Source organism: Zeus faber (assembly GCF_960531495.2).
Source record: "Zeus faber genome assembly, chromosome: 11".
NCBI lineage: Eukaryota > Metazoa > Chordata > Actinopteri > Zeiformes > Zeidae > Zeus > Zeus faber.
In genome coordinates this window covers 25,814,960-25,835,844 of record NC_137205.1, presented here as the reverse complement: position 1 = coordinate 25,835,844, position 20,885 = coordinate 25,814,960, and the positions used below count along the sequence as shown (strand labels likewise).

At 46.6% G+C, this 20,885-nt stretch overlaps 3 protein-coding genes across 3 annotated transcripts; 2 read left to right on the top strand and 1 right to left on the bottom strand.

The window, feature by feature from the left end:
* Positions 1–4,086: 4,086 nt before the first annotated feature.
* Positions 4,087–7,135, bottom strand: angptl6 (angiopoietin-like 6; the record flags this gene model as incomplete). The annotated part of the gene is made up of 6 exons (XM_080010082.1): positions 4,087–4,271; positions 4,374–4,644; positions 5,056–5,249; positions 6,117–6,357; positions 6,439–6,576; positions 6,680–7,135. The coding sequence occupies 6 exons, from the start codon at positions 7,133–7,135 to the stop codon at positions 4,087–4,089; spliced, it is 1,485 nt and encodes a 494-aa protein (XP_079866208.1).
* Positions 7,136–9,613: 2,478 nt separating this feature from the next.
* ppan (peter pan homolog) lies at positions 9,614–14,756 on the top strand. The gene is made up of 12 exons (XM_080009439.1): positions 9,614–9,786; positions 10,567–10,737; positions 11,008–11,109; positions 11,311–11,361; positions 11,575–11,745; positions 11,968–12,044; positions 12,304–12,411; positions 13,260–13,383; positions 13,468–13,546; positions 13,704–13,833; positions 13,923–14,080; positions 14,174–14,756. Exons 1-12 carry the CDS (start codon positions 9,772–9,774, stop codon positions 14,599–14,601), a joined length of 1,614 nt encoding a protein of 537 aa, XP_079865565.1. The 5' UTR covers positions 9,614–9,771; the 3' UTR covers positions 14,602–14,756.
* Positions 14,757–16,189: 1,433 nt separating this feature from the next.
* p2ry11 (purinergic receptor P2Y11) lies at positions 16,190–17,128 on the top strand (the record flags this gene model as incomplete). The annotated part of the gene is made up of 1 exon (XM_080010081.1): positions 16,190–17,128. One exon carries the CDS (start codon positions 16,190–16,192, stop codon positions 17,126–17,128), a length of 939 nt encoding a protein of 312 aa, XP_079866207.1.
* Positions 17,129–20,885: the final 3,757 nt, after the last annotated feature.

Here is a 20,885-nt window from a genome sequence, read left to right as displayed (position 1 = left end):
TCAAAGCGGGAACACACTCACCCAGGACCAAACGGGATTTCAATGCACAGGTGTTTGACGAGGAGAATGCAATTGTGGGGTAGATGCGTCGTGTAGATGATCATCAATGACTTTTACCTTGTGTCGGGGTGGCTTCTGGAGTGGTCATTGGTTGTGCGGTTGAGGTCACGTTCACATTGACATGGAATTGCTTCGCTCTACTCCCTAGTTTGTTGGTGGCGGTGCAAAGAAAGGTAGATAAGATGCACCTACATCAAAACACTAGGCAATAATAATAAAGTGATAGAATGAAAGTTCATACAAATTGACAATATGCAATACACCTACAATTTAAATGAAGACATTTTAGGTTTGCAAAATATTTGTAATTTTATAATATTACAACTTTGACATGAAGTTGATATTCAAAATGACATTTAGTATTCATAAACCGGGGGTGGAAGTAACCAAATTTATTATTTATTATTTGAATTGAGTAGTTCTTGAGTAATTCTTTTCCATCTGTACTTTTTTTGGAGTATTGTAATTCTTTTCACAGTTGTTCATGTGATGTAATTTGCTCAGCGTCTTTTTTAGAAAAAAAAACAAAAAAACAATTGCTACAGAGAGTTCTGTCGAGCCTAAAATAAAAGCATCCTTTAAACATGAATTATTCCCCAACCATTGCTCAAAAAAGTAATGGTCTCTCTCTCTCTCTTGGGTATATAGCGGTGACTTGCTAATTGATTTTATTTCATTTCACATTATCTGCCATTTGGCCGATTATCATTTGAGTTTTGACCCAATGTTTGTATCTAAAGGATCTGTGTCCTCTCTTTTGAATGTTGCTATAACTTCTCGCCAAAGGTGATAAACAAACAAAACACAGTAGCACGGTAGTTTCCCTGTGTAATTGAAGCGTAAATCTACTCACACTCCACTGTGAGAGCAACAGTAGTGATAGTGATGCCGTAGGCATTGGTTGCTCTGAATTCATACTCTCCTGAGTCCATCCTAGTCAAGGGCACAGTGGGGTCCATTAGGCTCCCTTGGTGGTACCATTCCACCGAAGCTTGGGGACTACCGTCGGCACGGCAGGGCAACATGCTCAGAGAGAAGTTTTGCTCTACGGCAGTGAAGGCGCTGGGACACTGAAGCACCCTGGGCGGGTCTGGAAACGGACGTTTGAAAATGAGACACAGTCTGTATAACAAATGGACGCCTCACACGGACTTTCTTTTACATTGACAAAATACTTTGACCTTTGCAGAGAAGAGCCCGTCGGCGCCGGCTGGAATTTCAAACGCCAAAGTACTCACAGTGCGCGGGAATCCTCTGGGTTTGGGTGGTGATCGCGGGGAGTCTCTCCGGCCCCAAGTCCAGCTGAGCCTCGCATCGGAACTGGGCCCTGGGATAGCGCCTGCTGAGGCTGCCGTTCAGCATCGACGTCTCGTTCACCGGCGTTTTCTCCCTCTTCTCAAAGGAATCGCTGCTGACGCTGTCGTTCCCGCTGAACCACACCACCGTGAGGTTGTACGCGGGGACGACGTTGACGACGTCGCATTGTAGCTCTGCGCCCTCCCCCCACCCGTCGCCGTGGCTAACGGGACGCAAGATGACGGACTCTGGGTTTTCTGACAAACAAACACAAAAACGACAAGACGTGGTTGGGGAGTACGTTAATTGCGTTCACACTTTATTTTTGGGGTCACCGACCCCCCACCCGCCCGAATTGCACTCACTGTACAAGGTGATTGGGAGGTCTTTGCTGCACTCATGGGTGCGGTTCAGCTCGATTTTACACTGAGGTGGCTCGTCCCAGTCTGACACGTTGTCCACCTTCCAGGTAACAAAACCTCTGTCACTCCGCTCAGGGCTTTGATTCCCAGTGCTCCAATACATGGTAAGAGGACCCGGGTACGTGCTCGTACAGTTGACCTCTACCGGCTGTCCATATTCTGCCACAACCTGAGGCGGATCCAGGACAAGAGGGTTGAGACCAGGAGGACAGTCGCCGTGAACTCCTGTGGATACGCAGAAGGTGCAGTCGTTAAGTTCACTAATGTTCCTCACGAAAAACCTTTGTCTATATTGAGAGTTATTTGGGGAATAATGAGAAATTTAGAATGATGAGAAACAGAGTATATCAATTTGTATTAAATATATATATTTTTATGCAATAGATGGCTTGCATGTCTCATGTAACGCACCTTTAATTGCCCTTGTGCTTTACAGATCAACTTCCTTCTCCTTGCCTACCATGAATTCATGAATTAAGGGCACACCACTATCCCATTAACCACAACAAAAACCTCATAAACATGTATAACAGTGCTAATTAATAATACAGCCCACTCATATTGAGCTGTTTTGATGAACACAGAACTGCGATTCTTGGTGGAACTTGTGAATTAGTGCAGCCTTGCAATTTTGATCTTGCGACGCAAGGTTGTTTTAATTTAAATGTAATTTGAGCACTGGTTGGGGAAACCGAAACTACTGTCATCATGTTTCAAGTTCCAGAGATAGGCTATCTCACTGACATGATGTTTACGGTTCCACATAACAGAGAAATGCATTGCAGGACGTCTGTAGTGCTTTAAGTGTTGTGAAAAGGCATTGAGGAAATACAGGTAAAAACGATGATTTTCGATATAAATCATTTAGTTCCTTTTTTTTTCTGGAAAACCATAGCTGACTTGTCTGCTTGAGCTATATGCAAACTGGTACATGTGATTAGAACGCTCATTGTTGTGACTTTGCCTTTGTATCTAATATCAGAGCCCTCAATCATTACACCCATTTTTTTTTTATTTCACGTTAAGTACAGAGGAAGTTCAGACATGACGCTCTTAAATCTTGGTATTTTCTGTTTTTCCCTGTCGTGTATATATATATATATATATATATATATATATATATCAAGTTCAAGAGATTATTTGTCACATACATACGGTCATACACATATGCAGTGAAATGTCATGACACCCGGTGACACGCACAATAAGCTATAAGCTCTAAAAATACTATAAATACTAAAATGTGCGTAATCAAGTTCAAGAGATTATTTGAGGCGCTCACGCAGGCCGCAGCAAGGGGGGGGGGGGCGGCGGCGCGACAATTGTGATTCTGGGTTCTATAATTATATATAAATATATATACATACACACATTCTGTTTTAAAAGAACTTTATCTTATTAACCTAAATTGAAGCAATTACTACATTATTAATACTACTCTTTTGTCTTTCCGCAAATAAAAAATACAGTTTTTTGGATTACGGGAATTGGGAAGGCTACCATTAGTCCTTACTTGCAGGTGCCAATGCTGTACAAGTGCAAACCTTAGGAGGACAGACACAGTCTCACATTCAAAAGCCAAAGCTAAAAACCACATAGATCACTCACCATGGTCTAAAAGCATCAGTATGAGAACGCTCAACATCCTGTTCGAGCCGCTCCTTTAAGCAGAAACGGACTGAAGAAAATAAAGTGAGGTTGCGGGATGTTTCAAAAGATGTTCCCGCCTCGTGTCTGAACGGGATGGATCCTGGACCGGTGCTGGTTCTGATGGCGAGCTCCTGCTGATCGCTAGAATTAAATCAGGCCCTCGTGTCAAGACAAGAATGTGCAAAAGAGAAAGTAGCAATCTTGCAAACACAGGAAACACAGCCTGTCAAGACGGAAATTCTAACCTCAGTTGTCAGCTTGGAGAGGGGCAACGGGCGACTCCGCCCATATCTTGTGTGCAACCGCAATTTAATAACTATAAACATTGTGCAAAAAGGTCTCATAAATATGGTTCACAATTCCGGCGACTTTTTTATTGATAAGTTTGACTGGAAATTGCAGTGTACATTTGGACAGATAATGTTCATTAACAGGCTTAACAATTTGTAAGCAATTAATAACAAAAATCACTCTCAGTGAGATACAAACTGTCATCCCATGTTTTAAATCCTCTACAAATGCTGTAGATAGTCAAAGTTAAAATTCTACTGTAAACAGAGACAGTCTGACTCAACATTGTGCAAGGATTACACAAAATGTACTTGTGTTTGTTTTCATTCATTCTACATTTCTGAATCTGCCCGACTCGAGCCACCAGCTACGCCGGTTTGATCATCATGGAAACGCGCTTGAGAGAGTAGGACCCTCCGTGGAACTCTGCCCAGTAGACCCCGTCCTGGTAGCGACTGCGGTAGTGTCCACCTCGGTACCAAACGCCGTTCAAATTGGAGTGCGCGCACATGTGGTACCACCAGCCGCCCTTCTGGAAGTGGGCGCAGTTACCTGCCGAGGGACAAAAGAGGCACAACACACCTGTGAGCGTCGCACGCAGGCAGCGAGCGCAGAAGACGCGGCGCGGTGGGGGACGAGGGGGGAAGAGCTGACCTGAGTAACTGTCTTTGTCCCGGTCCAGAGTGGTGAACGCCTTGTTGTTGTGCCAGGAGAGGGAGTCCCCCGCCGTCCCGTGGTACTCCCCGATTCGCAGACGATACCAGTCCGTCTCCGGTTCCACCTGGAAGCTGTCGTACTCCGCAAACACCTGGCGGCCCTGCCAGTCCTCCAGGACCACCCGCAACTTGTAGTGGGCCTGTTGGGTCAGCCAGTAGAGGTGCTCCAGCCCCAGCCAGTACTCTCCATCCAGGTTACCAAAGCCTTGCTGCCAACAGGGCAACACAACGGTAAAGTCTGATCACATATCAGGGACTACTCTGTGCTTTTTCTTCCTTGCAGTTTAAGTCAATCCAATGCGATCGTGATTAGAATTTGCCGCTGTTATACTAAGAAGGACTACGGAATAAGGGATTACGTGCAACAGTTTGGGTGCGCGCCGTACAGCCTCCTTCGGGAGATGCGAGCTGAGCTCATGTCACCGTTGAAGGCAATCAATACTTTCCTAGTCCTTTTCATATGATCAGGAAAGTAACCTGTATCAAAGCTCAGATGAACCTGATGGAACTGCCATAGACCGCGTAGTAGATGATGTCAACATGCAACACGTCAAAATAGTCACATTCAAGAACCCCGATACGGCGCTTTAAAGGCTGTGAACCCAGATATAGTTAGGTACCTTATACTGCTCCCAAGTCCTGAAGAAGTTAACTGACCCGTCCTGTCGCCTCTGGATCACGGTCCAGCCGCCCTGGGCCCTGGTTTGCTCGCACCAGGCCTGCAGGAGTCGGTTGGCGCTCTGTGGGCGAAGCAGGTAGATCCCACTGGTGGTCCCACCTGAATCTAACACCTGCTGGCAGTCCCTCCAGGGCCCTGAGTCAAAAACACACATTGGTCCACAAAGGATGGGCAGCCAGTGTAAGGTATATAGAACCAAGGGCCGCGCTCTGGAATTCTGTTTGTTTATATATGTGTATATTTATTTATTTGTTTTTAAATGTATCTATATGGAGCTGCAGAATTCTTTCCCAGCGCATGCTTAGTGTCTCATGTCAGAGTGATAAGGAGAAAAAGGCGGATTGCGTAGCAGACGCATGAATTCCTCGGCGTTGGGGGGGTTTTGCTGAGAAAACGTATACAAAGAGGTCAATCTCCTGCTCCGGGCGTCGTGGCACGATAAGCTCACAAAGCCCAGGTTGGAGCACAGCGGCAAGTCGCGGGGGCACACGTTGCCGTTTACATTACCGTCGAGTGGGGAGGAGCCGTCCTAAAAGTACTCTACTTTGTAATTTTCCCGCATTCCGAATGCTCAAGGGCTGTGGTTTGTGTGTGTGTGTGTGTGTGTGTGTGTGTGTGTGTGTGTGTGTGTGTGTGTGTGTGTGTGTGTGTGTGCGTGTGTGTGTGCGTGTGTCTGAGTGCAAATACAGTGTATACGCCTCGCACGCAGATGTATGGTTCATTATAAGAGCACTTCCTCCCGTCTTCTGGTCCGACAGCCGATTGTCTAATTAGAACAGGCTTTTTTTTTTCCACATTGTTTAGGCATTCCCGCAGATAACATTCCTGGCTGCAGGTCACTGACTCCCTCCACACACTGACTGTTTTTTTGGGGGGTTTTTTTTTAATCTACGCGGCAAAATCACTTGCATGCCTGCTCAAATCACTAAACCCATCCTTAGAACTCGAATGAACTATTTTTTATTCGTGGGATTGTAGTTCACATCTTTAGTAGCGGTGTACCTGGGGTTTTGGTGACAGGGAAGCTAATGAAAGGAGCGTCCGTAGGAGGGTTTGCCGTGGTGGTGGTAGTGGTGGTGGTGGTGGTGGTGGTGATGGCGGGGAGGCCGTCGCCTTCCCTTTGCTTCTGTTCCTGGGGAGGAGGAACACTCCGGTCTCTTTGAACATCATTGGACATTTTGTTGGCGTCAGAACTGTAATTAGGTTGTGCATGAGACTGGTTTACTGGCGGCTTAGGGGTCACCTGGGCAGAGCGGCACAAAAAACAACTGTTTCATGCCCCTGGATAGGAAAACTCCACCTAAAATTCTGATGCGGCCCCTACCTGGAATGCCGGGGAGGCCGCCCCGCACTGGCACTGCTTCTCGAGACGGGAAATGAGCTGGTTTTGGGAGCTCACCATGGAGGTCAGGGCTCCGTACTTCTTCTCCAGCTCCCTGTAATTACTGGAGACCTGCAGCGCCTGCGATGTTCCACCGGCGGCGACAGACATTAGGGTTCCAACGAAAAAATGCTGCCGGTCTATTCGACCCCCCGCCCCCCCAATAAAAACGCCCTCCTCTCACCTGCGTGGTAGCGTTGAGCAGAAGGTTCTCCACCCTCCGCTGCTCCAACGCCTGGTCTTTCTTGTGCACGACGTCGTGCAGCAGCTGGGCGTAGAGCTGGGCCACGCGGGCGTTAATGCCGTCGCTCTCTCTGCGGAGGGCCCTCACCTCCGCGGCCAGGGACCCCTCCCGCTCCAGCTGCCCCCGGAGCTCCTCCATCCGCCGCTGCTGCCGGCCCAGCTCCGCCTGCAGAGAGGCCACCTCGGAGCGGTTGGCGGCCGCCGACGCCGTGCTCGCACACAGCGCCCCTCTCAGCTTCTGCTGCGGGACGATGAAGGTGTAGGAGCAGCGGGCGCCTTTGGCCTCCTCCTTCTCGCCGCCCTCCCCGCGGCCCTCCTCCTTCCGTCCGCCGGCTGGCGGTGTTCCCAGGCAGAGGGCGAGGTAAAGCACCACGCCTAGTGTCGACGTCTTCTCCATGTGACTGTCAAACCCGCCCCTGGTCGGTGAAGAGAGCGAGGAATTTGAACCTTTGATTGAAAACCCAGCACTCCACCGGCACCTTCGTCGTCAATTTATTCATTTCTTTATTCATTCACCGCTTGATTTTCCGACCACGCCCATCTCGTGGCGAAACCTCGCCAGATGCTCTCTTGGAAGGTAGAAGCACACATCATTTGGTCTTTTCTTCTGGCTGGAATTTATTCGCAGGTCAACACAGACCGGCCCGTGTCAATACACCACCTCACGGTCCACGGTCAACGGAAGCCTTTTAGGGTCATCTCCAAACCCCCCGCTCCCCCCACACCAGCTGGGGTCAACACCATAAACTCTTAATATCAAAATGTCAAATATTTACATTTAATAAAAATAAAAAAATAAAAACATATACGGTATACCCAGAAAAATGTCGAAATTCAAATCCATTTCTTGGGAGAAAGAATACATCTTCATGCGCAGGGGATCGATTTTCTCAATCGAAACATGAAACACTTTTATTCACCTCAAGTCTACGGTCCGAGTTGACACGAAACTGAATTAAAGCCTGTGGCATGCAGCATCGCTTTAACCATTCAAGAATGTCTATGATACAAGAAAGAGATCAGTCACAGGTCATCACTGTTGAATAGCACATAGTACAACATTAATAATATTAATTTAGTGAACTTAACCTAACATTGTCTCCTCTGACACCGTCATGTACAGCTCGGGGTCTCACAATCACTACATTATTTTTCAGGCATCACTAATTGAGTCTATTTAAAAGTAACACGTACCTATCCAACGAACTGGTTATGCCCCGTAACTTACCTTGGTTTATCGGCTCTTCTTTGGTGCTTATTTTATATATATATATATATATATATATATATATATATTTTTTTTTTTTTTTTATGTTTGAAATGTTGCACTCCTGGACTCAAGATGAAGCCAAATCCATTGTGGAATCCCCAGTTAAAAGAGCAATAAGAGTCTCGGTGTCTGTGTTGGTTCTCTCCGAATGAAAGGTTTTCTGTTCTGTTGTGATCGACCAATCTCCGTAAGCGTCTGAAAACAGAGGGCGAGAGGCTCGGGGAAAACGTCAGGGAGGCTCAAAATGAGGCTGCTCCGCCTGTGGCCCCGAGCATCTGCAGCAGAGCTTCCTGGAGGGGACACTTGATGGGAAACTGGCCTCATGACACCTCCCAATGTTTACACTGTGCCTTCAGCCCTCACTGCTGCCTCCTCCCACTACAATTAACCTGCAGAGACCCAACCCACCTCCCTCTCTTGCACGCGCACACACACGCACACACACACACACCCATGTTCACAGACACACACACACACACACACGCACACCCACACCCACGTACAAACACACACACACGTACACAGACACACACACAGACGTGTGCACACACACAGGACACACACACACACACACACACACACACATACAGACAGACACACACACGCACAAAGACACACGCATACAGACAGACACACACACACAGACGCGTGCACACACACACGGACACACACACACACACAGATGCGTGCACACACACGAAAAGAAACACACACACACACTCACACGCACACAAAGACACACAGACACACACACACACACACACACACACACATAGAATAGAATAGAATAGAATAGAATAGAATAGAATAGAATAGAATAGAAATAACCTACCTATAGATATAACCTACATTTTCTCACCACTCAGAAAATATCTTATTTATAATGGTCTGGTTTTGTAAACCACAAGGAACATAGAATATACAGCATATATACCAATTTGGGTGTTACAGGAGCAGATCTTGCAGAATAGTGTCAAGATGAAGATTAATATAAATAAATAAAAATGGATGAAATAAAAATAGATAAAAAATAAAATATATATATGCCCACATCTGTAAACAGGGAGTGGCACAAAAATAACTACTGAGCCCAATGTGGGCGGTTGCGCTGAAGGAGTAGTACAACGGTGTAGGAATAGAAGCCCCGCAGAGCAGCAAGGGCGGCTGCGCGCATTTCCTCACGCTGAGCTCTGCTTTTCAAAACCCTTCGCCCAGTGGGTGTCGGTGGACCAAGCCGAGCGTCATTGTGTCGTGGCTTCGACGCCGAGCCCACTGCGCCCCCACGGGCACGCCTTCCCGACGGTCGTGAATCGTTTTCTGGCGGCGAAAGTCGGTGTGTCTGCGCAGTCGTTTCAAAACTGCCGAATTCGAAGCGCAATTAGGTGTTTGCCGCGCGCTCACGGCGATTCCGTGTTGAAACATATTCAAAATAATGTTGTTGTTTTGTTTTTTTTATATATATATATACAGTAGATCTTAATTGTCCCCTGCAGAGTGCCTCCGGTCCAGCAGGAGGCGGTAATGCACCGAGCCGCTGGTTTGCAAACGGAACCGCCATCGAAAGGAAAAGAAGAAGAAGAAGACGACGACGAAGAAGAAGAAGAAGCCGCGCGTGCCCGTCCCCTGTCCCTTCCACGTGCTTCCACGCGGGCGCGCGCGCTTCCCCGAACGGACGCGGCGCGGTTTCCACGACGAGCAGCGTGGAGAGCAGATGTCACCCGCCCCGCTCCCGAGCAGCTCCTCGCCTGTCGTCTCGCCCCAGAATGGCGAAGTCAAAGGTAAGCCAAGCCAAGCTAAGCTAAGCTAAGCCAAGCCAAGCGGCCAGCTCACGTCCCGCCAGCGTGTTCCGTCGATTCGACCCGATTTAATCGGTAGGACTCGATCGCGCTCGGGCGAGGCCGGGCCCGAGACCCAAGCGGGTGTCACCCGTTACCGGCTTTACGCTCAAGTTCACCCCCCCCCCCGTTCGTCCTGCGAACCACGAGCTCGAGTGGATGTTGGCGATTTTTGTCGGGGTCGTGTCGGGAGCCGCACGGTTTCTTGTGTAGTGACTCCTCGTCGTAGCGCGTTAGTCGATTTATTTTACGGATTCATTTTATTTTTTTAGGCGTATATGTATGTATCAATGGGTTGGTTGCACACATTTTTATTTATATCTTGTAGATCATTTTAAAGTTTGTTGTATATTTTTCTGTTAACATTTTGTCATTGCCTTTTTTTTGCTGTAAATTGTTTATTGTTTGATCTGTTTGCTTAAAACCTAGGTGAAAATTTGGTAATATACAGTAAACATATACTGTATACTACCAAATTTTCACCTAGGTTTACTTCCTGTTGCAGTTGTTGCTTTTTATATATTTTTTATTTGCGTTACTTTTTATTATTGATGGCTATTATTATTATTTTCCTGTGAGCTGCTGTGACAGTGCTGCAGTTCCCCTCCAGGGGTGAATAAAGTATCCTATCGACGCAATTTTTTGCTTTTATTTGTGTCCCGATTTTCCCGAGCGAATCGGGGGGGATGAAGCATCATCCCCTGCCTTCTCTCGTGTTTTCAGTCCAAGAACCAGAAGAAGTGCCGGGACCGGGCCCTGCAGCTGCTGGAGGAGGCCTACGGCACCGTGCCGCACTCCTTCGTGTTCCACCGCGGCCTGGTGGGCAAGAACGTGGGCCAGCTGGTGCAGGACACCCGCAGGATCCTGCAGCCCTTCACCGCCGAGTCCATGAAGGTGAGGGCGGGACGGGGTGTAGGGGGCGGCCGGGGCTTCCTGCGGTTCCTTAAAAAAAAAAAAAAAAAAGTGCCAACGTGTTTCACAGAGTTATCTAATCCATTTCTGATGACCATAATGCCTGCCTTCCAACATGCCTCCTACACTTACCTGCGGCGCTAGAATCACTGCTTGGAAAATATACAGTGATCACTTAAATGTTTGTTTCCCTGGACTAGTCTTTCAGAAGGGTTGTTCGGTGAAACTTGTTTGTCCACTCCCTCCCACCAGGTCAGGAAACGCAATGTGCTGAAAGACTTTGTGTCGGTCGCGGGGCCGCTGGGAGTGACCCACTTCATGATCTTCAGCAAAACACCCAGCAGTGTCAACATGGTGAGACTGAATTGATGCTCGATGCTTTATAGGATGGTTTTTTCACACAATAGTGTAAACTTTTAGCCTCGTGAATGTTTGTCCCAATTATTTTATTTTTTTATTTTTTTGCTTGATTTTTCATCAGTCTGCTGTACCAAACTATTACATTGGGTCAAACGCTTAAACATCTTTTTTATTATTGTTATTTTTTCCCCCCAGAGGCTGGCTCGGATTCCGAAAGGTCCCATGCTTCACTTCAAAGTAACCAAGGTAGCCCCGCTCTGCTCGTTCGACCTCGTCATTTAGTAGGACTTGGATGGGCACAGATGATGTCAACCCTTTTTGAATTTGACTGTTGAGTGATGCTTTTCAAAGTAAACGCACTGATGTTCCCAAGCCGTCGTTGTAAAATGGGTGTTTCCTCTGGGTGGCTCCACCTCCGAGTACCCTCCGGTTGTTTACCTTCCCTCGTGTGTTCCCCAGTATACTCTCATCAAAGACGTGGTCTCCTCACTGAAGAGGCACCGGATGCACGAGCAGCAGTTCACGCACCACCCGCTGCTCATCCTGAATAACTTTGGCTCCGAGGGCATGCAGGTCAAGCTCATGGCCACCATGTTTCAGAACATGTTCCCTTCCATCAACGTGCACAAGGTGAGTTCCAGTCCAAAAAAGGGGGGCGGGGTTTGGGAGGGGGACTGGGGGCCCGGGGACTTAAGGGATGATGAAAGTGTAATCTTCTGAGTTTTATCTTTGAAGATCCGTTCAAGTAAAGGCTTACTGACCCCTTAACGGAAGTGTTCAGGGGGAAGCGCTGCGGAGATGAGTTTGTTTGTTTGTTTATTTATTTTAATTAACTGATTCTTGTTCTCTCAGGTTAACCTGAATAATATCAAAAGGTGTGTTCTGCTGAATTACAACCCGGAGTCCAAGGAGATAGAGCTTCGGCATTAGTAAGTATCAGATTCAATGATTAAGTCTTTTGTTTTGCCCCCCTGTAAAGTTTTTATTGCTCGGTGAATATCACTAGAACACAGTGTTTCTGTGAGGGAGACGATCGGCTCAGATGATGACAGACTGATTACTTGACTGTTCAGTGATGCATTTTCAAAGTAAACGTGCTGATGAGCCCGCTCGAACATGCCGAGGTGCCGCGTGTCTGTCCGTCCGCCACTCAGGGCGTTTCTAACCGACCGCTCCTTGCCTCTGCAGCAGCCTTAAAGTCGTTCCGGTCGGCATGAGTCGCGGAGTCAAGAAGCTGATGCAGGAGAAGTTCCCCAACATGAGCAAGTTTGAGGACATTAGTGAGCTGCTGATGAAGTAAGATTGTTATCAAGGTACTATCGTCATTAATGTTTAGATTGGTGATTCCCCCCCCCCCCCCAGTGGAAGGTTTTGTTTTATATATGCAATCCAGTGCTTGAAGGACGGGGTATAAATCTTTATTTTTTAGTCTTTTTTTTTTTTTTCTATTCACTAAATTATTTCAATTAATAAAAAATAATTATAAATCTACTCTATAACAAAGAATCATATAAAAGTTAGGTCCTTTCGCGTGGGTGTACAACAGCCAATGCTGCGTTCCGTTGAAGACGCAACCCTTTAAAATCCAACCTCTTCTTGGCAAAGTGTACGGGAACGGCCGTTGGTGTTGGATTTTGAAAGCGCGTCTGTCGTTTGGAACGACTCTGCAGTTCTTCTGTTGACACGGGGGCCGCCGACGCCAATAGATCTGAGTTCCCGTGGAACGCAGCATCACTTCCTGCTGCCCGTCAACCCGATGCAAACTTGGGAGTTTCTTATCCTCCTGAGCCAGAGAGCGGGCGGCGGCAGCAAACAAGGACGCCGTATGCGATCTAAAGGAAACATCCATATATGGTCAATGACGCCATGGCAACCCACAAGCCGGAGCTCAAAGCTTGTGTGTTCTTACGATAAGATAAAGTGCGCTCTGACTCAAAATGTATATTTTTACAATATCTCCCCATGATTTGTCCAATTGAGAGAGCAGGAAAGGGCACTGGCGGCTTGTGAGAAGTGTCGGTGCTCAAAAAGTCCCCATGCGCCAAGGTCTAAAACGTAGAAGTAGCGGTCCGCTTTGAGCACCGGAAAGTTTGTAAAATGGCCGTGCGCTGTGTATTTATTTTTTTTCCCCGCTCCCTTTCCAGAGGAGCTAACCTTTCAGAGAGCGAAGCCGAACAAGACGGCGACCACAACATCACCGAGCTGCCGCAGGCCTACTCCGGCCGTGGGAACATTGCGTCGCAGCAGAGCGCCGTGCGCCTGACGGAGGTAGGCGGCGCGCCGAGCTGCGGATCCGGGCGTCGGCGGCGTTGGGCGGACATGACTCGTTTGACTTTTATCTCCTGGTCCTAGATCGGTCCTCGCATGACGTTGCAGCTGATGAAGATTCAGGAAGGCATGGGCGATGGGAACGTTCTCTACCACGCCGCCAGTACGTGCGCCGCCATGCTGTGTTGTGTGCTCGGGGTGTGAATGACGCTTCCGCCGGTGTGAAACGCGGCGATTCCCTCTCAAAGCCGACACTTCCTGGTGCATCTGCGGTGCCGCACCCTGTTGGTTGAAATGTCGCCTCGTGCGCTCTTTCGCAGTATTGAAGACGGAGGAGGAGCTTCAGGAGATCCTCAGCAGGAAGGAGGCCCAGCTGAAGGAGAAACAGATGCGGCGCAAGAAGCAGGAGCAGGACGTGGCGCAGAAGAAAGAGAAGCGCGAACAGCACAAGTGAGCGGACGGAGAAGCCCCCGTCTCCCTCTGGTGGACGACCCCTTTTTCATGTCTGACTTCACCCCTTCTTTTTTTTTCCCCATCAGAAAACTCAGCCTGGAGGGCATCAAACGGAAGCGCGAGGAGGCGGAGAGGGACGACAGTGACGTGGAGGATCCGGGCGCGCAGGACGATAAAGCCGTCGCCGAGTCTGACGATGAGGTGGAGTACTACAGACAGGCTGTCGGGGAGGAGCCAGAGGAAGGTAACCATGACTGCAAGAGCGACCGTCGGGTGCAGAGTTTTGCGGTGTGAATCTGGTGACTGAAAAAATAATAATAATAATGTTTTCACGCAGGTATGTTCCCTCCCGCCAAGAAGAGGCGAGCGCCGGGAAAGCCCCCGGGAGCCTTCAAGAGGGAGGGGCCGTCTCCTGGAAAGCCCTCGCGGGGCAGCCGAAACGCCAAGTCTCCGGGGCAGGGCGGCCCCGAGGGGAAGCGGGTGGACGGGGCGAGGGGTCCCGGCCGGAAGGGTGGAAAGGTGTTTGGGAAGAAGGAAAGGCCGTTCGGGAAGAAGAGCAGCGGCGGCGCCAGGCACGCGGATAGGAAGTTCGGTGACAGAGAGAAGGGTTTTGGCGGGGGGCGAAGGACCCAGGGGCAGAAATCTGGACCGAAAAACAAAACGGGATTTAAACCTCAAGGTGAGAGGGGGAAGCCGAACTTCAAGAAAAGAGCTCCGGGTGCTGGGGCGAAGCACGGCTTCAAAAACAGGAAGGGAAGAGACTGAGAGCAGATGGCAGCGTGGACACAAACGATGCCATGACTTTTGTAGGTTGGGAAATACTTCCTCTTACTAATTGTTGCAACTCTGGCAAAAGCGAGTACTACTTTTTCTACTGTTTGAAAGTATTGATGTACAAATAATAAAATAAAAAAAGACAACAGTAATCTGTCTATAATTGAATCTACTGAACGTTTTTTTTTTTTTTTTAATATATCCCCCCCTCTGTGTGTAACTGTTGCTTTGTTTTCTTTCTTGGCAACTTGCATTACTACTGAATGACTGTTGAGCCATGATCATTGTACGGCATAACCACAATACATAGTCTCTGGTTATTGAGTTGGGCAATTTCAAATGCTGGTCACATCTCATCTATCCTAAATACCTCAGCAAGCTCAACAATGGTAACGTTTAAACTTAGAGGTTTTTTGTTTTTTTGCTTTTTTGGGGGGTAGGGGTTGTGTTTTAATTTCGTTGTTTGCCACGATGATGGCGCCGTCAGATTTTGTAATAACATGATAACCTTTATGCACCAGCCAGTTAACGGAAGGCTTCGTCATTAAAATAGGGAACTTTCATTGGTTATGCTTTGCCTAAAATATATTGGTTTACTTCCTCAAATGCCAAACTGGAAGTTTAGCATATAGCGGAAGTTGTGAAAGAGTTTGTGTATAAAGTTAAATTTATCCCTTTCTTATTCTGTCAACATTATTAAACCACTTTGGGAATTGCAGTTAATTTTACCAACGATACACAATATACATTTTTCTTCTGTTAAAACAACCCAATTGCTCCTACATGTCATGCAATTCATCAGAAATTGGAAAAAAAAAAGTTTTTTTACACGCTTAAACAACCATAAATTTTGCAGTGACCTTATGACACCAGGTTATGAGATGATCATGTCAGAGTGGACATTTGTTGCCTGCGTAAACCCTAATCCTAAAAGCCATCATTTAGCCAGCTACCTAGCTGACCTGTTAACCCTGCTCACAGATTCCTCTCACCTTTATCACCCCGAAGCCATTTGCATCCCCGTAAACTGTCCTTCCATGTAGCCACACCCAGTCCGTTGCAGCCATCACACTGGCCGTCTAGAGGTGGGGCTTCAGAGCTGACACTCTTGAGCTATTTAAAGAGCTATTTCTACATTTGGTTCATACTCCCTCGACGCATCAACATCAGATTCGCACGATGGCTCTCTACACTGTTCTCTCTTCAGTTTTAGAACTAATGAGAAGTCAGGCAAGCTTTTACTAACCGCTGTCAATGAGGAGTCTACTTAAAGTAAGTACGTCTGTCTTAGTCATAGCTTTTCGTTTGGAACGCCATTCCTATAGTGACGGGCTTATCAGTTTAAAAACGTGTCTGCATAGATTATATTGAAATACTTCGCTCATAGGCAAAATGTAAGGGGTTCAATGGGTTACTTGAGACTTGTCTTAACTGCCACCAAACTTTTTCTATCTGTCACATACCTTTATCCAAAAATGTCGTAATTGAAACGGTAATGATTTTTCCTGATTTTTCACAGATGTACATATTTCAACTGGGAAATGAACAGACAATATTTGACTGAATCTTAATACACAAGATGATTCACAACACGTCCAGCTGTGAGGATTTCCAAATCGCAGTGCTGCCCTCGGTGTACGCCGTCGAGTTCTGCGTGGCCCTGGCTGGCAACCTGTTTGCTCTGTGGCTTCTGGTGGTCAGAGAAAGAAGAAACTGGCACACGGGCGTGGTCTTGACCTGCAACCTGGCCATCAGCGACCTGCTCTATGTGCTCACCTTGCCTCTGCTGATCGCCTACTACCAACTGGGGAAGCGGTGGATATTCGGCGACACCATGTGTAAAATTGAAAGGTTCCTTTTCACCTGCAACCTCTACGTGAGCATCTTCTTCATCATGGGAATCAGCGTCAACCGCTGCATTGCCATCGCGTACCCTTTCTTCTCCCGGAACCACGTGAGGCCCGCGCACGTCAAGGCTGCCAGCGTAGTTATCTGGCTTTTTGTCACAGCCATTTCCTGCCCCATGTTGAAATTTTCCTCCGTCTGCCTCGCGGCGGATACAAACAGAACCCAGTGTGTGGCGTATTGCAGCCACGTCCCCGGCGCCGAAGCCTCCCACTTCACATACCGGATTTTCCTCGCCACGTTCGGCTGTCTGGTTCCGTTCCTGGTGACTTTCGCTTCATACTGCGTCGTTATTTGGGTGGTGATGAAAAACGCAAACCTCACCACGCCAGAGAAACACAAGATCGCCCTCATGGTCATTTCGGTCGTTATGCTGTATGCCATTTCCTTTGTGCCCTACCACCTCTTCCAGAACTATTACCTCTACCTGAAAATAAAGTATCCCAATGAATTTGTCTGCTGGGTGTACCGGTCCTACCAAGTGTCCAAGGGCCTGGCAACCATGAACATGTGCATCCACCCGCTGCTGTACATGTCCGTGTTTGACAGTATTAGAATAGCCTGCTGTGGAAAGGGGACAGGGGACACAGGGCGGAGGAGGGGCACCAAGTAACAATGTCCATCTTCTGCATACTACTCAATTTGCAATTTTGAAATTGTGGTCTGTGTGTGTGTGGTGGGGCGGCGGGAGGGATTTTATGGTTGTTCTCCGTAGTTGATGTTAAAGTTATATCTGGAATAAAAACATTCTCATCTCTTAACGTCGATGTGTTGGCTTTACGCACTGTGTTAAGCAACATACTTAAACTAACTGAGTGACACATCGATGGTTCAAGAGAAAACATTGCTTGTGATTCCTATGTTCCAGAGAGCCCTCAAGTAGGCCCACTTCCAAACAGGACCATCTGGGATATTTTAGTTCAGATATTATCTCCTAACACTGTAATTATTTTTCTGACTGACGTTAATTGTTATGTTTGAATCTTACATCTTAATGTGGATTTTTATATTATTATTATTATTAGATCTACTTGTAGTTTATTGTGTTATCATAGTAACTTCTAGAATTTCCAGAAAGATAAAAAAAAAGATATTTTGAAATAAATAATGAATCTTTTTTTTTGTCGGGTGCCATGTCTCTGCATTCAAGATTCAAGAGGTTTATTCGTTACATACATATACATACTTTAATACATATATGCAGTGAAATGTAATGCAACGCACCTGGTGATAACACACAATATGTCCTAGGAAAAATTTCTTTCTAATAGACCAACTAACTGACTCCTAAAATGTAATACAGTAAGTCGAATACTTTTAGAATAGAATAATATATAGAATAAAATAAAATAAAATAAAATGGAATAGATAAAGGGAATATGCTTATGTATATGGAATAGCCGTTGGCCGTTTTGATTTCGGTTGCCAAATGAGGTCAAAACTGGATGGATAGATAACAAGGCGGGGGAGTACATTCCGCAACCTTTGAGATGCTTTAACTGCCCAAGAATGGGCACCGCAGTGCAAGGGGAGGCAGGGATGGACGACTTTGGGAAACGTGTCGGGGATGCGAAACCGAAATGCTGTAACTGCGTAGGTGAGCGTACATATAGCGCCACGTACGGAGGCTGTATTGTGCAAAAGCAAGCAAAAGAAGAACAGAGATAGAAAATCAGGAGCAAGGTATTCCATGCAGAGGCCTGAAGGAAGGACAGATTCAAAGACCGTAATGGAAACATTCCAAGCGAAAGGGCTGAGTTTGAGATAACATCCCAGAGTTCAAGCAGAGCCATCCAGAGCCAATCCCCCCCCAGCCATACAGAAGGCATGTACGCATAATGAATTTGAATAAAAACAGCTTTATGGTGTGCTTCACGTGCAAAGTTGTAGGCGTTGGCGCCAGACAAGAAAGGAAAAGTGATCGGAGTGAGACTGTGATGAAAGCTGCAGAGGAATCAGGGGAGGAGGGGAGGTTCATGGAATGCTGACAGTTCAAACTGATGGAGGTTCTCAGAGTGTCGATTAAGATCTTCATGGCATTCAAGTTACTACATTGGAATGCTAGAAGTCTGATAGCTAATGGCCAAGAACTCAAAAAGTCTTAAAAAAAAACAAAAAAATGTTCAGCCAGATGTGATATGTGTGGGTGTGGTTGAGCCCACATCTTGAGTTTATAATACGCGGATGTGATTCAGCAAGGCGGAGTAGAGGCGATAATCAAGGTGGGAGGGTGCGCCACGGTCCTAAGAAACGAGGGGTGAGCGGGACGATACCCAAAGTATCGATACTAGCGGGACTGTGTCTCGTTTTGAAGATCGATTCCCGCGTCAGTCGGATCGATATCAAAAAATTGATCCGTTTCTCTCTCCAAAGTAAGCAAAATTGTAGTTGGAGTGTCGGTATCGGATCGAAACCAGATTCTTGGGTATCGCCCGCCCCTGTAAGAAATGGGATAGTTTGACTAATACAACAGGCCTGGAGTGTGTTATCAGATGGGAACCTTGCGATAGTTAACGTGTATCACCCGTACGTAAGTCTTTAAATTTAGAATCATTACAACAGATAATAAATAGGTCTCGCAATATGGTGTGGGGATTTTTAATGCTCGTAATAGTTGAGGTGTCTTGGAATGTGTGGCGTCTCAAGACCACCCCCATTGTATAAGATAATTACTAACAGACAGTGCCAGGGGTCCCAAGAGAGAGAGAGCACATTGCCAGCGGTCCCGGTGATAAGGGAGGTGGAATGTGACCTGTGACTTATGTAGGGGAATCAGATGGTCAACGTTGCCTCTGGACAAGCATAAAAGCACCTGCCCTAGTTGCATCCAGCAGAGAATACTTCCGGGCAACCATGGCAAGTCCCGTCTAATGCTGTTCTTTTGTAATAAACCTATTATTTTACTCAAGTCGGCGTCAGCGGTCACTCCTTCTTCATCAACACATCCAAATCATCAAGAAACTACATAGTCTATGGTGAAGACACCACACAGATTATAGCGGAGACGTAGTTGAAGAACTGACGGGTCTAAGACCATTCGTTTGTCTAAATAATGGTCATGGAACAAGAATTGATGCATGAGCCAAAACAATATCACATATCGACCAAGCCTGGGTATCCCGTAGTCTGGCAGGCTCGTGCGAGCGCAGTATTATGGATGAGTCTACTTTTGGAAGTGACCGTTTCCCTGTATCATGTTGTGTTAATGGGGATATAGATATTCAAGGAAGGAAGGAACAGAAAGAGAGAAATGGTGCTTTGCAAAAGCGGACTGGGAACATTTTGAAGGAGCATGTCGTCGATCAGGTAGTTAAAGTGCAATGGATTGTACTATAGAGGAATGTGCCTCTCGACTTACATACCTAATAGGAAATGAGCACTGAGTAGTGTTGCAATGAAAGAAATGGGTGGGTGGGTGGGTGGGTGGGGGGGGGACAGAAGCTGTTATAAACGAAATAAAGTATTAAAAACCCTAAGAAATCATTTAAATCAAGGAAATATAATGGACTATCAAAAGAAAAGGGCAATAGCTCGTAGAATTATTCAGAGTAGTAAAAGAAATACGCGGAGGAATTATTGCTCCTCTATTGGAAGAGATGTCGATACAGGAGCTGTCTGGTCAATGTGGGAGAAGATGAATGGAGAAAGGGACGTCTATGACACTTCCAGTAGCGGAAGATAAAGCAATATTAGCAATGTCGGTTGCATGAAAAAGAAAGATGAAGTCGAGTCAGATGGTACGCTGGATGCTGAAACGACCATAACGGAACTAGAAACAGCTCTAGATGGTAGTGGTGACGCAGCCGCAGGTGAAAAAATGTTGTGAAAGTTACCAGAAGAAGCCTTAAAGCTTGTACTACAGCTTAAAAAAAATATATATATATATATTTGGGAAGAAGGGAGGATGCCAAAAAGCTGGAAGGCTGCGCTCATTCTACCATTTAACAAGCCAGTGAAGGACACTATGGACCAATAGCACTCCCCTCACACCTGTGCAAATGGCTGGAAAAGATTTAAGTAAAGAGGCTTAATCACTTTTTAGAACCAAGAGGAATAATAAATAATAATAATAAATAATGATTATATGTGGAGAGAAGGACTACTAATCAAAATGAATAGGATGGGGATTAGAGGAAGGTTTTGTTATGTTGATGTATTTGATGTCAGTTTTTGATGTATTATAGATACTTAACGGAATAGCACAAGGTATCGTAATTAGTCCGCTGCTATTTAATATTATGATCAACGATATTTTCACGAATATAGATGGAAGACAGGATCAGCGCTTCGTGCCGACGATGGAGCCATATGGAGATGGGAGATATATTAGATTGACCAAATGAGGGAGGCAATAATGAGAGTAGAACAAT